This window comes from Lupinus angustifolius, chromosome LG03, assembly GCF_001865875.1.
Source record: "Lupinus angustifolius cultivar Tanjil chromosome LG03, LupAngTanjil_v1.0, whole genome shotgun sequence".
Classification (NCBI taxonomy): Eukaryota; Viridiplantae; Streptophyta; class Magnoliopsida; order Fabales; family Fabaceae; genus Lupinus; species Lupinus angustifolius.
Genome location: NC_032011.1, coordinates 2,770,171 through 2,785,930, shown reverse-complemented (window position 1 = coordinate 2,785,930; position 15,760 = coordinate 2,770,171). Strand labels below are relative to the sequence as shown.

At 33.5% G+C, this 15,760-nt stretch overlaps 1 protein-coding gene across 4 annotated transcripts; it reads left to right on the top strand.

The window, feature by feature from the left end:
* Positions 2,589-14,087, top strand: LOC109343073. Of its 4 annotated transcripts, none has more exons than XM_019581203.1 (4): positions 2,589-2,593; positions 4,504-4,954; positions 5,032-5,257; positions 13,391-14,087. In XM_019581203.1, the coding sequence occupies exons 2-4, from the start codon at positions 4,517-4,519 to the stop codon at positions 13,915-13,917; spliced, it is 1,191 nt and encodes a 396-aa protein (XP_019436748.1). In that variant the 5' UTR covers positions 2,589-2,593; positions 4,504-4,516; the 3' UTR covers positions 13,918-14,087. The 4 variants fall into 4 exon arrangements, with proteins under 4 accessions (XP_019436748.1, XP_019436746.1, XP_019436747.1 ...); XM_019581201.1 differs by lacking the exon at positions 2,589-2,593 and adding an exon at positions 3,041-3,121; XM_019581202.1 differs by lacking the exon at positions 2,589-2,593 and adding an exon at positions 3,169-3,200.

Below are 15,760 nucleotides of genomic sequence, written 5' to 3'. Positions count from 1 at the left end.
AAAATGGGACAATGTTCTAATATTTTATTTTACTATGGTCCAAAAAAAGATAAAGATGTATTATTTCAATATAATTATACACAATTATTAATTATATAAAGTTTTACATTTATATATAACTATATATTTATAAATAAAAATTATTAATTATGTACGAAATCATCCGATCAGACCGGACGGTTTAACCGTTTAAACCGGTTAAACCTAATACGGGACCTCTGCCGGTTTGACGTCCGGTTCGGGTTTCACAACACTGGTCACATCATCAATTGACACGTGTGAGTCTCTCCTTCACTTTCCATCTCCAAAATACGTCCATATTCTTATCATGTATTGTGACGCACTATATTCTATTTATCTATTTACTATATAATAAAATAAGGTTCCGCCACGTGATCTCAAAATATGTGTCGTAACCTCAGCGAAAATTTTCTCCGCTAAAAGCTAAAACGCCCCACTTCTCAATGTGTTGTCTCACACATACAATAAATAAAATTGCACCATTATTCATTGTTAATCTACCCATATTATATAATAATATTAACATTTAATAATGTAATTAATAATGACTCACCTTTAATGATGTAATCATAGCGTCAACCACTACAATAAACTCTCTTTGATATTCATTTGAAATCCGGTTGAATGAAGTAGACTCAAAATGACGATGTGACTTTTGTCTTCCATGTTATGCAGTTGTTGTTTCGTTCCTTTGTCCATTCGTTTCTCCAACTTTTCCTTCACATTGATTGTTATTAGTTGCAATCTCAGGAACCATTGGTTTGTCGATTTAACTTTTCCATTATCAACCCTTACACGTGTAACATTTGTTCGATCTTCAATTGATGGCTTTTGGAACCATCTCTCCAATTTTCATCATTGCGATAGATTTTTTCTCTCCCAATCATACGTGTCACCATTTTGTTTACTCATCTACAAAGAGTTGCTTCGTGATGTGCTTAGCACATTTCTCAAGACTGGGAAAGTCGTTTATAGTTGTATACGACATCAACTCACCCTTCCTCATATTGGGGTAAGAATAGTTGGTAAGGTGTTGTTTGAACTTCATTTATTCTTCCTGAATTTGGAAGGTAATTTTCCCCCTTTTGTGATAATATTTGATTCTCTTAATGCTAATCTAATTGTTATTCTTGACTCATTTTGTTATTTCTTTGTTTTTTTGTCTTGCATTTGATGTTGAAGAAGAATATTTTGATTTTTAATAAACTATTCATTTTGATGTTAACGAACATCACTTGGTATGATTGTTTGATGAAATTTTCCTTTTGTACATATTGTTTCACTAAATTTTTATCATGTTATTTTCATTCTTCGCCTTGCTTCATTTTGTTGTCATTTGATCATAAGATGAAGCTTTTGAATAGATTTCATTGCGATACAAATACAGAAGAAAGGATTCTCTATTGATTCAAACACTATACCTACAAAATAGGGATAGAGAAATAGGAAAATACCGATTTAGATCCCAAATTGATGGGTTAGTGTGAGAATTAATATTCTAACCCCATTTCCTAACCCCCGTTGTTCTCTATATCTGACAATGAGACACATTTTCTCTATGTAGAGGTGAAAAATTGGGTTATGACACTGCACAGAACAATGTCGATTAAATCATCCACTAAAAGTGATTCTTGAGTCATTATTATCACTCTTCCTTTCTCTATTTGTGCATGCATCTTTCAGAATATGAGATTGATTGTTGAGTGATATATTTATAAAATTGTGTAAGTGGTGTACTTATAAAATTATGTCTTGTATTATAGAAAGGTTAGGGAAGGCAAAATAGGAAAGTAGTTGTGGTACACCACAAGCTACAGAATGGGAGGTCTCAATTATTGTAGCGCAAATATTAAAAGACTAATTTCTAATTCATATAATATTCTTCTTGGGACCATAACAACTAACCTCGTGTGCTCAATGTATGCATTTAGGATGCAATTTCTTTCTTTCACTATCTATTTGTGGAAAATGCATCAGTGACAACAAAACAATATAATTGTGCTCATACTATTAGTATTAACTTTCTTACATGGTCTATTTGACATCAAGGTTATTGTCAAGATTCACACAGGAAACAACCAAAACGACCTTTGTAATGCAAGCCACTATCTTCATTTTTCTTTATTCCCTTTCTTTAGTGTCATTTACAAGATTTGGTTGTGATTTCTGGTGCATACCTACAATAGCAACATGTACTGGACGTTACAAAAGCACGAGGAAGAACATGACCCAGGTTAACCTAAAAGTTTCTATATCATAGATAAGTGGTATCTTTGATTTATTTTTGAGAACATGATCACATATAATATGTCTTCATAATCACTTTAAAGTTTCATTTTCTAATTTAACATATTTTATCTTTCAGGCACAACATACTAAAGGATTGCCAATAGTATGGAGGGAAAATTGGACAAAGTCCATCAATTATTTTCAAGGGTTCAACTTTACAACAAGGTAGGAATCTAATTAATTTGGACAAGTTCCATTTTTCGTTTCTCTATCATCTAGGTTTGATTAACTTGTGTTGTATTCTCGGCCATGAGACAAAAGAATACCGCCACGTCATGGTTAAGTTACTAGTTTTTATACAATATGTAACTTTTACAATGTATTAATACGTACTTGAAAATACAATCATAATCAATATAAAAATAAAGTCCTGATCTCTAATGTCTGGCAGATATGAGGATTTTATTATGTAAAAAGACCAACCTAAAGTTTTGGTAAACAAAATTGCGTAAAAAATTTCAAATGGAGGAAACAATTTAGATAATGTAAAAAATTTATATTTACCACATATTATTTATTCTTCATTTAACGACATAACATTAATTCTTAAACTTTTTTTTAGTACTACCAATAATATTAAAAAACAATTTTCTTTTGAATTTATGACTGCCCTTCTAATATGTGTGCTCCCAAGAATCGAACCATCCAAGGCTATACCAACACCAGGTTGGTCATTAACCCTTAAACTGAACTTAATAAAAAATGAATAACAATACACAAATATATAAGTCTTTCAATCTCTGTGTATAGGCATCGCTTCTTCAACACTGCACGAACTCGCTTCTCGCCACTGTTCTCACTTGTCACTCAGGTTAGAGAATAAAAACCCTTCTAACTCTTTAACCACTCTATTCAGTTTTCTCGCTTCATTTCAAAACAACAAAATCAATGTAGTGTTTTGAATTCATGTTTCTTTCTATGTATTTTTCATAACCTGAGAATTAGTTCAATATCTAAATGAAATTGTAGTTTTTTTCATTTTTTTGGTGAATTAATTGATCCTTTAAGATGTAATTCGTTGTGATCCTTTGCATTTTGTAAGATGAATGATTTTGCATTTTGTTACTGCATTATATAATCCCTTTTATGTGTAGAGGGTGACGGTGATATTGTTTGTAATGTGTGTATTTTGATGATGATGGTGTTTATTTACTTTACTATCATGTGTGGTTGTTGTGTGAAATGAACTTATTTTGAAGAAATGTTTTCTAGGTTTAAATGGTCTTACCGAATTTTGTTTTTAGTCGCTATATTTGTTTGAAAATTTTGGTTTTAGTCCCTAGTGATGACGCTACTAACGCCTGCTGAATGTGACATGTGTCATTCTAGATTTTTCAATGTTGTTTCATACCAGTTTGTTCTATTGAGTAATTAATTAATGTCAACTTGATTCCGCGGTACAAAATAAGTAATAGTAGAGAGAAGGAAAGAAATTTGTTTGGGAATAGTGGCAGTTTCAACAGAATAAAAGGGACGCACACAACTAGCTGTGTCTTTCCGAGTGGCTACGAACTCGGTTATCCTAAAGCGAGGTCTTGTCAATGCAAAAAATAGGCACAAGTGGAGTTTCCCTCACAAATGTGTCTTCCCAGCTCAATTCGGATTAGTTGGAGTCCAAAGTGATTTCCGCATATATTTAAGTATCTCAGTCCAACACATGCACACACTCGTTTTTGTGTTCAACATAATTTGTTCATTAGCAGAAAAATGCTCTTCGGTGTGAAAGTGGTTTGTATGTAACTGTTATGAAGGAGTCTGTGATTTCTGTCTAATATCTTCATATTTCAGTCCAAAATGGTTTGGTTTGAAAAAACATTTTTATCTTTCATCAATGATTACACGTATGCCACTTTTTTCCTCCTTATGTTTTCTGTTTTCAGCGACTGGTACAAGAAATAGTGAAGACAAATAAATGTTTTCAATGTTTTGGTGTTTCCTATATAAATATCTGAAAACAAGAAATAAAATGAAAACAGTGTGGCATACTTGTAATTATTAACAAAACAGAAAGTGAAAACAAGAAATGTTTTCTTAAACGAAACCTGCCCCTGCTTTTTAGTTTTTAGTCCCACGCGTTTTAACAGAGAGGGGGAGGGAGTCATAAAAAGGATAAATGACCTTTTATTGATTTATATTTTCGTGGTAGAACTACTTTCATATTTCTCTTCACTGACATATGTCTGTTGAAAGCAGTCCTAGTTCCTTAATGGAGAGTTCTGATGAGGATGAAACTGAAGTGTGTGGGAATCATGTGCCTAAGGAACTGAGTCGTTTAGCATCTGATGGTGTGAAATTTGTAGATGGAGTACTTAATGGTGAAAATGAACGATGCCTGGAAAATTTCCGCATGGATAAGCATATATTTTACAAGTTGTGTGATACTTTGCAAGCCAAGGGTTTGTTACATCACACAAATCGAATCAAAATTGAGGAGCAACTGGCCATATTTTTGTTCATCATTGGACATAATCTTCGGACTAGGGCTGTTCAGGAGTTATTCCGTTATTCTGGAGAAACTATTAGTCGACACTTTAACAATGTTTTGAATGCAATAATGTCAATTTCGCTGGATTTATTTCAGCCTCCTGGCTCTGACGTTCCTTCAGAAATCTCTAAGGATCCTAGATTCTATCCATATTTTAAAGTAAGATTTCTGGAAACGTGTTTGATTGGTACCTTTTTTAAGGTTTTTTATCTCAGTTATTGAATATTATATAATAGGATTGCGTGGGAGCTGTTGATGGTATATACACACCAGTGACGGTTGGTGTAGATGAGCAAGGACCTTTCCGCAATAAGAATGGTTTACTTTCACAACATACTCTGGCAGCCTGCTCGTTTGACCTCAGGTTCCATTATGTTTTGGCTGGTTGGGAAGGATCCGCTACAGATTCACAGGTTTTTAATTCAGCAATCATGAGACGGAATAAGTTGCAGGTCCCTGAAGGTAATTTTTATCTGTGAAATGAATTTATGATTTGGGTAGTAAGGACAAAGCTTAGTTACAGTACCTTAGGTACAAATCGTACTGGTTGCCAATTATAATTAGATATGTGTAATATTTTTTATATCACCACTAATGATATTTAACACTGTTAAGTCTCACTGTTATCCTCTTCTCAGTCCCACTTTCAAACTCTCTCATTCCCTTATTTGTGTCTCGCGCTTTTTTCTTACTTTCATTGTAGCTCTTTGTCCCACTTTCACTGTAAGTCTCAACTTTTATCTCTCTTCTCATTTCTTCTACTAGTTTTCCTTCTCATTTGTGTCTCGCGTTTTTTTTCTCTATTGCATTTGCACAAGGTAGTTGCCATTTTGCTTCCTTTTTATCATTATTCTGGTTTTGTTTTTCCCCTTATTCTTGATGTCTGATATTTGGGGGTTAGGGTTTACTGCTTGTATTGAAATTGGAGATTCTCTGGGAACTTGTTGATTGTGAGTATTTGAGGTTGAATTATATGTTGGGTTGTGAGTATTTGCTGTAAACTTGAATAAAATTTTGACGATGTTGAATACAAACTTGCAAAATTTTGTGTTATCTTGAGGAGCTGCAATTTGGGCATATGATTTGTTCTATTAATAAGGGAAAGAAGCAAAAGAACACTAAAAATGGAAAAGAAGTAAAATAGAAACTTCTTAATGAATAAAGGTGAAAACACAGACATAATGGGAAAGAAAAACTAAGAGAGAAAACACATGAATGAATGAAAGAGTTACTCATGAATGAAAAAAAATCATAGGAATTTACAATAGTGTTCTGTCAGTAAAATTTGGAGTAAGGGAATGGGCGAGTTATAGTGAAAGTGAGATTGGCAGAGGGATAACAGTTTAGACTTAACACTGTTAAATATCATTAGTGATGAGATAAAAAAAATTACATATGTCTAATTATAATTGCAACCAATATCATTTGTACCTAAGTTACTGTACCTAAGTTTTGTCCGGGTAGTAATACCTTGAATTCTGTCACTTACAATTGACCAAGTCAACTTTTAAACTCTAGTTCTAAGAAGTTAAAGCATTTTTATTTTCATGCTTGGTCGGAACCAAAGTTTATATCCTTCAAATTTAAACAAGTTTCAATTTTGTACCAAAAGTTTTATTTGTTTGAAGTCCCTTAACAAGACTAAAGTTGTTATGTTTTCCTGTTGGCTAACTCCATTAAGTAGTTTATGAAATTATGAAAATTGATTTAATGTTGCCTATGTGGTACTTTCATCATCCACTAGAAGCTGACCGTTGACAAAAAAAACATTTCCTACTCTGAAAAAATGTTGTTCAGTTCATTGTTATGAAATTGCTCTTAGTTTGTTCATTAATTTCTCATCAGCGCATGAAAGTCTTTCTTCAGCTTCCTCTCTATTCCTTCTCTATCTTCCTGCACTGTTTGAACTTTGAACTGCAGCTTCCAAATTCTTCCCAACAAGTGAGATGGCAAGCCCCCATAAAGAAATTGGAAATACTAGACATCAATCCTGCCAACTCACCGACCTTTAAACTTAATAGTTTCTACTCGATTCCCCAGTTACACTCTTAATATCTCTCCCTCAAGCTTCTTTAGTCCATATCTCACACCTTCGATGAATCCATTTCTCTCATTGTTAGTTACTGAACTTATCCAGGGCAAAGCTCTTCTGTTTAGCAGTGGTTGTTCATTTCTAACAGAGGTGATATTGGAGCTCATGTGAATCATTAATTTCTTTTAATTTATAGATTCACTCACTTTACCCTCTAAAGTGAGACTCTCACTTCAGAGAAGTCCTCTAAAATATGTGACAAACAGGAAAGTCGATGACTAGTGTTAGATATCAATGACAGAATACATCTAGAAGGGGTTGAATAGGTGTCGCGATTCCTAAATACCGCTATTCGCACCAAAGCCCTATTCTGGAAAATCACCCCGTTAATCGATTAAAGAACTGCCTCAATCGATTAAGTCGCAGTGAACATCACCCCGTTAATCGATACAAGACCTTGGATGCTACCTTCTTGAATTCCTAGAACCCCTACCTTGGTTTGACCACACTTATCGCCTAGGAAAACCTTTCCTACGATCCAGCCCTAGCCAAGAGTATGTTCTAAACTTAAGATCTCCAAGTCTTGGTGAAGACTCTCTGTATTTCGTTGGTGGTACGACACCAAGAGACGACTTTCGTTGTTACAAAAACAACATAAAAAATAGAGTAATGTGAGCACAAAATGGCTCAAATATTACAATTAAGAACAAATTATAAACCCCATACAAATCTCACAATTTATCAAGAATATGTATAAGATCAGAATCATGAAGAAACATGTAATTTCTATCCTACAAAATCTCTAAAAGAAATGAAAGAATCATGCAAGAAAAGATAGAATAATGAATATATTTAATCACATGCAATGAATGATATTTTAATCCCTAAGGATGATATTATCTCTCACTATTCTCACATGCAATTCTCTCTGCCTATATGACATACAATGAGCATGAAAATATGCAACTTAGCAATTCTAAAAATGAATGAATGAATGTTTTAAACATGGTGTAAAATCATAGTTTATATAGAAAAACTGTTTTACACCTAGTTAATCGATTAAGTCCCCTTTTAATCAATTAACGGGCTGTTGAGAGTAACTGAATTCTGTTTTTCAGTTATCTGTTGAAACTGATTAAAAATGATTTCACGTTAATCGATTAACGCCTTGCTTAATTGATTAACTAGCATGTTTTCAGTTAAGAGATTAAATGGTAAACTACCTATATGTTATGCTTATCAACGATACATGTTTTTATCATTATGTTATGCCTAAGATGCACAAATAACGTGTATGATTAATGTATGAACATATAATAATCTAGTTGACATGTCTCATGTAAATCATATGATAGTTTTTAGAACTTGTGAGATTTGCATCTAAGTTTACCTAACATGTACTCAATAACTGAGACACATATCTGAGACTCTAGTTTAGACATGAAGCATGTTGATTTGTTGAGTTATCTTTAAGTTTTCACTAAATCTTTTATCTTCATCAAAACATAGGCAAACTAAGTGCTATCTTGACACTTTGCACTTTCAATCTCCCATTTTTTATGATGACAAACTCAACACCAATTTTTTTTTGTTTTGATGCATAGTTTGAATATGGTCATAGGATGCATGGTTGTTGATTTCAAAGTTAAAGCGAATAGCTTAGACAACAAAAGCTGAATTTTATTTACAACCTGCACACATCAAACAACAAAGCAACCTTTCTCTCTCTTTTGACATTATCAAAAAGATAAACTAAATGAATTTTGGTTAAAAGTAAGAAGAGATATATTGTGAACTCAAACTATAATTAATCAATTAATATTGGGAATGTAATTAATCAACCAGTTGATGGAAAAATTGAACACATGCGCATATTGATTAGCATTTAATCAATTAAGACAATTAGTTAATCGATTAAAACAACATAATACAGTAATTGGACAGATTTAATGACATGGAAGGTTATACAAAAACTACTCAAGCATGGAATGATCAAACATTTATATTATAACATTCAAACAGCAGGCTCAATCAAACATAAGAGATACATGTAACCAAATATGATCAAGAACCATTAAACATGTATTCATACTATATTTGACATAAATAAGCATGTTATGTAAGCAAATCAAAACTAAAATAGTAACGATTTAAATTCAAATGACATACATATCAAGTCATAATAGTTTAGCAAAAGTATATAGTTAGAGTTACAACCCAAAAAGCATAAGAGAAAATATGTCTCAAAAGTACAAAGTAGTATAAATCCTGTAAATTAGCCATATAGAAGAACTAAACCTAAGGCAACCTAAGGTCTAAGGACTTCTAATCTAGGGATGCAGAGGAGGATCTCTGTCATCAGGTACGGTCAGACTACTTTCACCCTGGATGAGTAATCTCAGCTTCTCAAATTCTGCACAAAATCTCTCATTTTGTGCCTCAGCAGTGTTCTAAACAAAGTTCCTCATATCCTGATAATGGTTATCAATGTAGGCAACCTGACGTTCCTCAAATTGCTCCAAATCTATATGGTAGGAGTCCTTCAGAGACTGAAAATGTAGATTCATTCTATTATTCAGCCTTTGCTCCATGGCATCCAGCTGAGCTAATCCAAAGGATGGTTCCTGCGGCGCGTTTCCAGTTGGCTCCCCCTGAGTTCCTACATTAGGCTGATCTGGTCTAGCCTGATCCTTATCATCAGATAGATCTAAATCTGCGGTAGTGTAATCCTCTTGGTATTGCCAAATATTTCCATACTTGTAGATACTCATCTTATGGATTAGGCTTTCACCAAGAAGGTGATCTTTATCAAAAGTCTATGTGATGATGGTGTCAAATACGTCAATGTATAGATAATCAATGATTCTCGATATGAATATACTATAGGGCAACAACTTGGATTGTGAGGTAGAAACATTATACATGACCTTCAGGATCTCCTCAGACCAATTAATTATGATATTTTCCTTCACAACATACATGAATTTCAGATCTTTAACAGTAGGTTGTGCATGATTGGTGTTTCTCTGAACTAAAATGTAAGCAATCAGATAGTGAAGCAATCTATTCTCTACAGATAATGAACCAGCTTTTGTTAGTTCTCCCTGAATATACAGATGAGGACTTCTCAGACATGAAATGTAAACCTCAGCAGCATCAAAATTCTTAAATCATTCACAATCACCTAGGCTAGCACCATTAGTGGATAAGCCACCCACGTTCATAAAAATATCATTATCCATCTCAAATAAATTTTCCGAAACCATAGACAAATACTTGCCATCCTTATATCGAAGTTGACGTAAAATTCCCTAATTAAAGCGGGGTACAGATTATCCTTTAATTCCAAGAACATCACAGCTCACTGAGCTTGCATACCTTGCGAAAACTTCAAATTTTGTTCCGCCATCCAGGTTAGATCAGCATACCTTATGTAGGTTGATTTCCTTCCCTGAAACTTTGACAACCGAGTCTTCTGAAGTATGAGAGAGTAGTAGGGATCTCCACGGTGGTGCCTCACACTCGGATTCGAAGATGAAGCAGTAGGAGGCCTACGAGTGCGATGAGCACTTGTCTTGAATCTCTTCGAAAACCGTGAGTGTATGAGAGGAGAAGAAGGATAAGGGAGGGAACCTAAAGCTTAGGGTTTAGAATTGGGAATGAGATTTTCTTGGGGGATTTGAGAGGAAGTGGGATGAAATTGGGTGTAATATGAGTATAGGTGAAGGTTTAATTCTTCTTTTAAGCTAAGATTTGAATTTTTGCTGTTGCTTTTGAGATTTTGAGAGAAAAGGAGGAAGAGAGGCTTTGAAAAAAAATGGCAAAAACGCTAATGTTTCTAATTTATTTGATGACGTTAATTGATTAAGAGATGTGTTTAATCGATTAATCATAGTTAAAATTCCAGATTTTCAGAAAAATGAGCCCAGGTAATCGATTAAAATAGAACGTTAGTCGATTAAATTTAGTGAAAAATAAAATGGTTGCTATTGGAACTCATTTTAATCGATTAAGAATTATAGTTAATCGATTAACTGACATCAGATTTGTATAAACAAGAGGTTTTTGGGTTTTAAAAGCTGCATAGATTTCTAACATATATCAAGCAATTTTTACTCAAACGCATATACATTTATAACTTATCATACAAGATCATGAGTCATAATAAGAATATAATGCATTCACAACAAATATACATTTTGAAGCATACAAGACATTAATCATGCGAAACACATAATAAAGTTTTATACAATTTTAATCAAGATAATTTTCATCAAGGATTTCAAGTTCTCTTCGAAGAACATAGAAAATGTCTCGTGAGAGGGGTTTGGTGAAAATATCAGGTAATTGCTTAGTAGTTTCAACAAATTCAAGCATACAATCGCCTTTTTTTACATGGTCACGCAAGAAATGATGTCTAATTTCTATATGTTTGGTTCTATAATGCAAAATGGGATTCTTCGATAGGTTTATGACACTTGTATTATCATATTTTATAGGGATCTTTTCTAGATTAAGTCCAAAATCCTTAATTTGCTGCTTCATCCATAGGATTTGAGCGCAACACACACCGATGGCAATGTATTCCGCTTCGGCGGTGGACAAAGCAACACACGCTTGCTTTTTATTGTGCTATGCAACTAAGGAACTGCCTAGTAAGTGACAAGTCCCACTAGTGCTCTTCCAATCCAACTTATATCCCGTAAAATCGGAATCGGAATATCCTACCAGGGATAATGAGGCATCCCTAGGATACCATAATCCCATATTATTTGTTCCTTGTAAATATCTCATGATGTGTTTAACAGTAGTATAATGTGAATCTTTAGGCAAAGCTTGAAATCTAGCACACATACAAACACTAAACATAATATCGGAGCGACTCGCAGTTAAGTATAATAATGAGACGATAATCCATTGATACTTGGTTACCTCGATTGTTTTTCTCTTTTCATCTTTGTCTTGATAGCAAGCGGACGCCATAGGTGTTGAAGGTTCTTTACACTTTTCCATGTCGAACTTCTTCAGTAACTCCTTGCAGTATTTCGATTGATGAATGAAGATGTCACTTTCCATTTGTTTGATTTGTAGCCCAAGAAAGAAGGTCAGCTCACTCATCATTGACATCTCAAATTCACCCTGCATCATCTCAGAAAATTCTTTACAAAGAATGTTATTAGTAGATCCGAAGATTATATCATTAACATATATTTGAACTAATAATACATGATTATCTAATCTACAGATAAAGAGTGTAGTATCAACCATACCCTTCACGAACCTTTTTTCCAAAAGGAACGAGCTCAATCTATCATACAAGCTCTTCACTAAAACTGAAATCAATGTATATTCCATATACACTTCCAATTACAAGACCTTGGACGCTACCTTCTTGAATTTCTAGAACCCCTACATTGGTTTGACCACACTTATCGCCTAGGAAAACCTTTCCTACGATTCAGCCCTAGCCAAGAGTATGTTCTAAACTCAAGACCTCCAAGTCTTGGTGAAGACTCTTTGTATCTCGTTGGTGGTACGACACCAAAAGACGACTTTCCTTGTTACAAAAACAACACAAAAAAACAGAGTAATGTGAAGCACAAAATGACTCAAATATTACGATTAAGAACAAACTATAAATCCTATACAAATCTCACAATTTATCAAGAATATGTATAAGATCATAATCATGAAGAAACATATAATTCCTACCCTACGAAATCTCTAAAAGAAATGAAAGAATCATGCAAGAAAAGATAGAATGATGAACACATTTAATCACATGCAATGGATGACATTTTAATCCCTAAGGATGATACTAGCTTTCACTATTCTCACATGCAATTCTCTCTGCTTATATGACATACAATGAACACGAAAATATGCAACTTAGCAATTCTAAAAATGAATGAATGAATGTTTTAAGCATGGTGTAAAATCATAGTTTATATAGAAAAGTTGTTTTACGCCTAGTTAATCGATTAAGTGCTCTTTTAATCGATTAATGGGCTGTCGAGAGTAACTTAATTCTGTTTTTCAGTTATCTGTTGAAACTGAGTATAAATGATTTCACGTTAATCGATTAACGCCTTGCTTAATCGATTAACTGGCATAGGCATATTTTCAGCTAAGAGATTAAATGATAAACTACCTATATGTTATGCTTATCAATTATACATGTTTTTACCATAATGTTATGCCTAAGATGCACAAATAACATGTATGATTAATGCATAGTCTCATGTAAATGATATGATAGTTTTTAGAACTTGTGAGGTTTGCATCTAGGTTTACCTAACCTAGACTCAATAACTAAGACACATATCTAAGACTCTAGTTTAGACATGAAGCTCTTGAGTCCTTGGCATGTTGATTTGTTGAGTTATCTTTAAACTTTCACTAAATCCTTTGTCTTCATCAAAACATAAGAAGCTAAGTGTTATCTTGACAATTTGCACTTTCAACTAGATGCAAACTTTAGGTACAAATGTGGAAGTTCGATTTGTGCGTATGTATATCTTTTACTTCAGATATTATTAGACTAAAGCACTTTTCATATACAGGTAAATACTACCTTGTAAACAACAAGTACCCAAACGTGCCAGGTTTCATTGCTCCGTATTCCGTTACTCCCTATCACTCCAAGGAATTTCCCAGTGGTTACCATCCACAAAATGCAAGTGAACTGTTCAATCAACGGCACTCATTATTACGAAGTGTCACTGATCGAACTTTTGGTGCTTTAAAAGCACGATTTCCTATATTGATGTATGCTCCTCCATACCCATTACAAACACAGGTGAAGTTAGTGGTGGCAACATGTGCATTACACAATTACATTCGCAGGGAGAAACCAGACGATTGGGTTTTCAAAATGTATGATCAGGGCATTTCATATCCAATGGATGAATCACTGCCCCCATTAGAGGTAGAAGTACAGCCCAAGTTAGATGTTGAGACCCAGACCCAGTCAGTGGATCTTGCCTTTGATGCTGAAGAAGTAGAACTTGCTTCACAGTTAAGGGACTCCATTGCAACTGAAATGTGGAATGATTTTATCCATGATTTGCCGCAGTGTAGATTTCATTAATCATGGTTATTTAATCAGGCCAGGTTTGAAGTTTTCTCAGTATCTATAGGGTGCAATATACTTTTAATTTTTACTATCATATTATACATTGGGGTTTTGTTCATACAGCAAAAATATGCCAGTAGTCAAATCTCATTATATAGTATACCTTCAGTTTAGGGTCAAATGAATTCTGCTGTTTGATGAACACCAGAAGGGTATTAGAAGCCGGCTTTTATTTTATTTATCATAGTTAAGTGTTAACGAAATGATTGTTTCTTATCTGACCAAGTTACCATCATACATACTGTGAAGCTGGAAGAATGAAAGTTGGTGTACATTATGCTCAAACAAATGTTCATGGGACCATTCTACCAAATATACTGACACAGGTTAGTTGCATAAGTGACATTAAATGTAAGGGGAAGTGAAGGTACATAAGCATGGAAGTGACTTAGCTTGCAAACTTTTCGTTCAATATTAATGAGTGATCTTGGTGCATGAAGCTTTTCACATGAAACTACCCTCCCCAAATGAATTGTAAAGTTAAAGATAGTACAAAACCCACGAGTTTAGTCTGAACTGCTTAACTAGGAAGGACCATCTGATATGAGTATGATGGCATCATTGCTTCACACTTTATCCAATTCTCTTTTGATTTACAACACATGACCACCTTAAATGTCATGTTTCCATTCTCACAATGAGGTCAAATGGGTCATGAACTCTTTGGGTGTAAGCTTTTGCTCCTCTACCTCTATTCTAGTTAAATGACAAGAGTGTCCTTGAGATGATATGAGAAAGACAAATATCTAATGGTTTTTTTGGGTCTTTGACCGGTATCTCTCACACATAGCTGTGAAAATTAATGGTATGTTTGCAAGTTGAGTTTTGAAAAGGAAGGTAAAATAAAACTTTAGAATCATTTCATAAGTGTATATCTGACTTTCAAGTATTGTCTTTCTTTCATTTCTTTCTAAAATTTGATTCGCAAATAGATTCTAACACTCACACAATAGATGATGGATAGTTAAAGCCTTTCCAATGACAGAAAACTGCAAGATTTTAACACTTATCTTGCTGGTGACACAGTTAATTCTACCACCTTTGAAGTAAAGCTAATAGCTTTTAGTCACCTTTTAGTTGGTTCATAAGATATATATTTTCAGCTGCCACATTACATCATGTGATAATTACTTTCAAGCTAGCCTTGCCTAAATTGAAGATTTGACGCACCATTTTATTATAATTTACTGAGACTTTGATAGTATTAGACTATTAGAATTCCATTTTGAGTGGAAGACAATATAGAATTATAGATAACTAGAAATTTTAGAATGAGAATAATTCAAACTTATATGGTACATTAAAAATGTAAAAGGCTGAAAATATAGTGCAATTCTTTTACAATCAAGTTTGCAAATTTAGAAGCCCCTCTTATAAATAAAATTGAAATAAAGTAGGCTTTCCACGAGTTTAACCTTTTAAGCTTTGTTACAACTGACAAGCATCATTAGATGACTATCCCCACCCAATTGAAACTTTAATTATTCTACAATATATGTTACTGTTTTAATTATTATATCTAGCTAATCTTAATATATTTAATAGAGTAAGAAGTAATTCACTAAATCTATATAACGAAATAACTTTAAATTAGCCTTTCATTAAAAAAAGCAAATATATATATATATCCCTATTGTACCATTACTAGTATATAAATACAAAATATATCTAAAGGACATTCATGTAATTAAACATATATAATTTCATTTAATTTTATTTATGTGTCATGACTGTCATCATTGAAGAATTAATAGGAGGATTTCTTACTATTGAGTCAGAATTATGTATATTCTTTCCT

What these genes read in the sequence shown, in the direction of transcription:
- LOC109343073 (XM_019581200.1), top strand. Translation starts at nt 4,487, where the DNA reads ATGTCTGTTGAAAGCAGTCCTAGTTCCTTAATGGAGAGTTCTGATGAG. An exon ending in GATTCTATCCATATTTTAAA is followed by an intron (nt 4,955 to 5,031) that starts GTAAGATTTCTG and finishes ATTATATAATAG; the next exon opens with GATTGCGTGGGAGCTGTTGA. An exon ending in TAAGTTGCAGGTCCCTGAAG is followed by an intron (nt 5,258 to 13,390) that starts GTAATTTTTATC and finishes TTTCATATACAG; the next exon opens with GTAAATACTACCTTGTAAAC.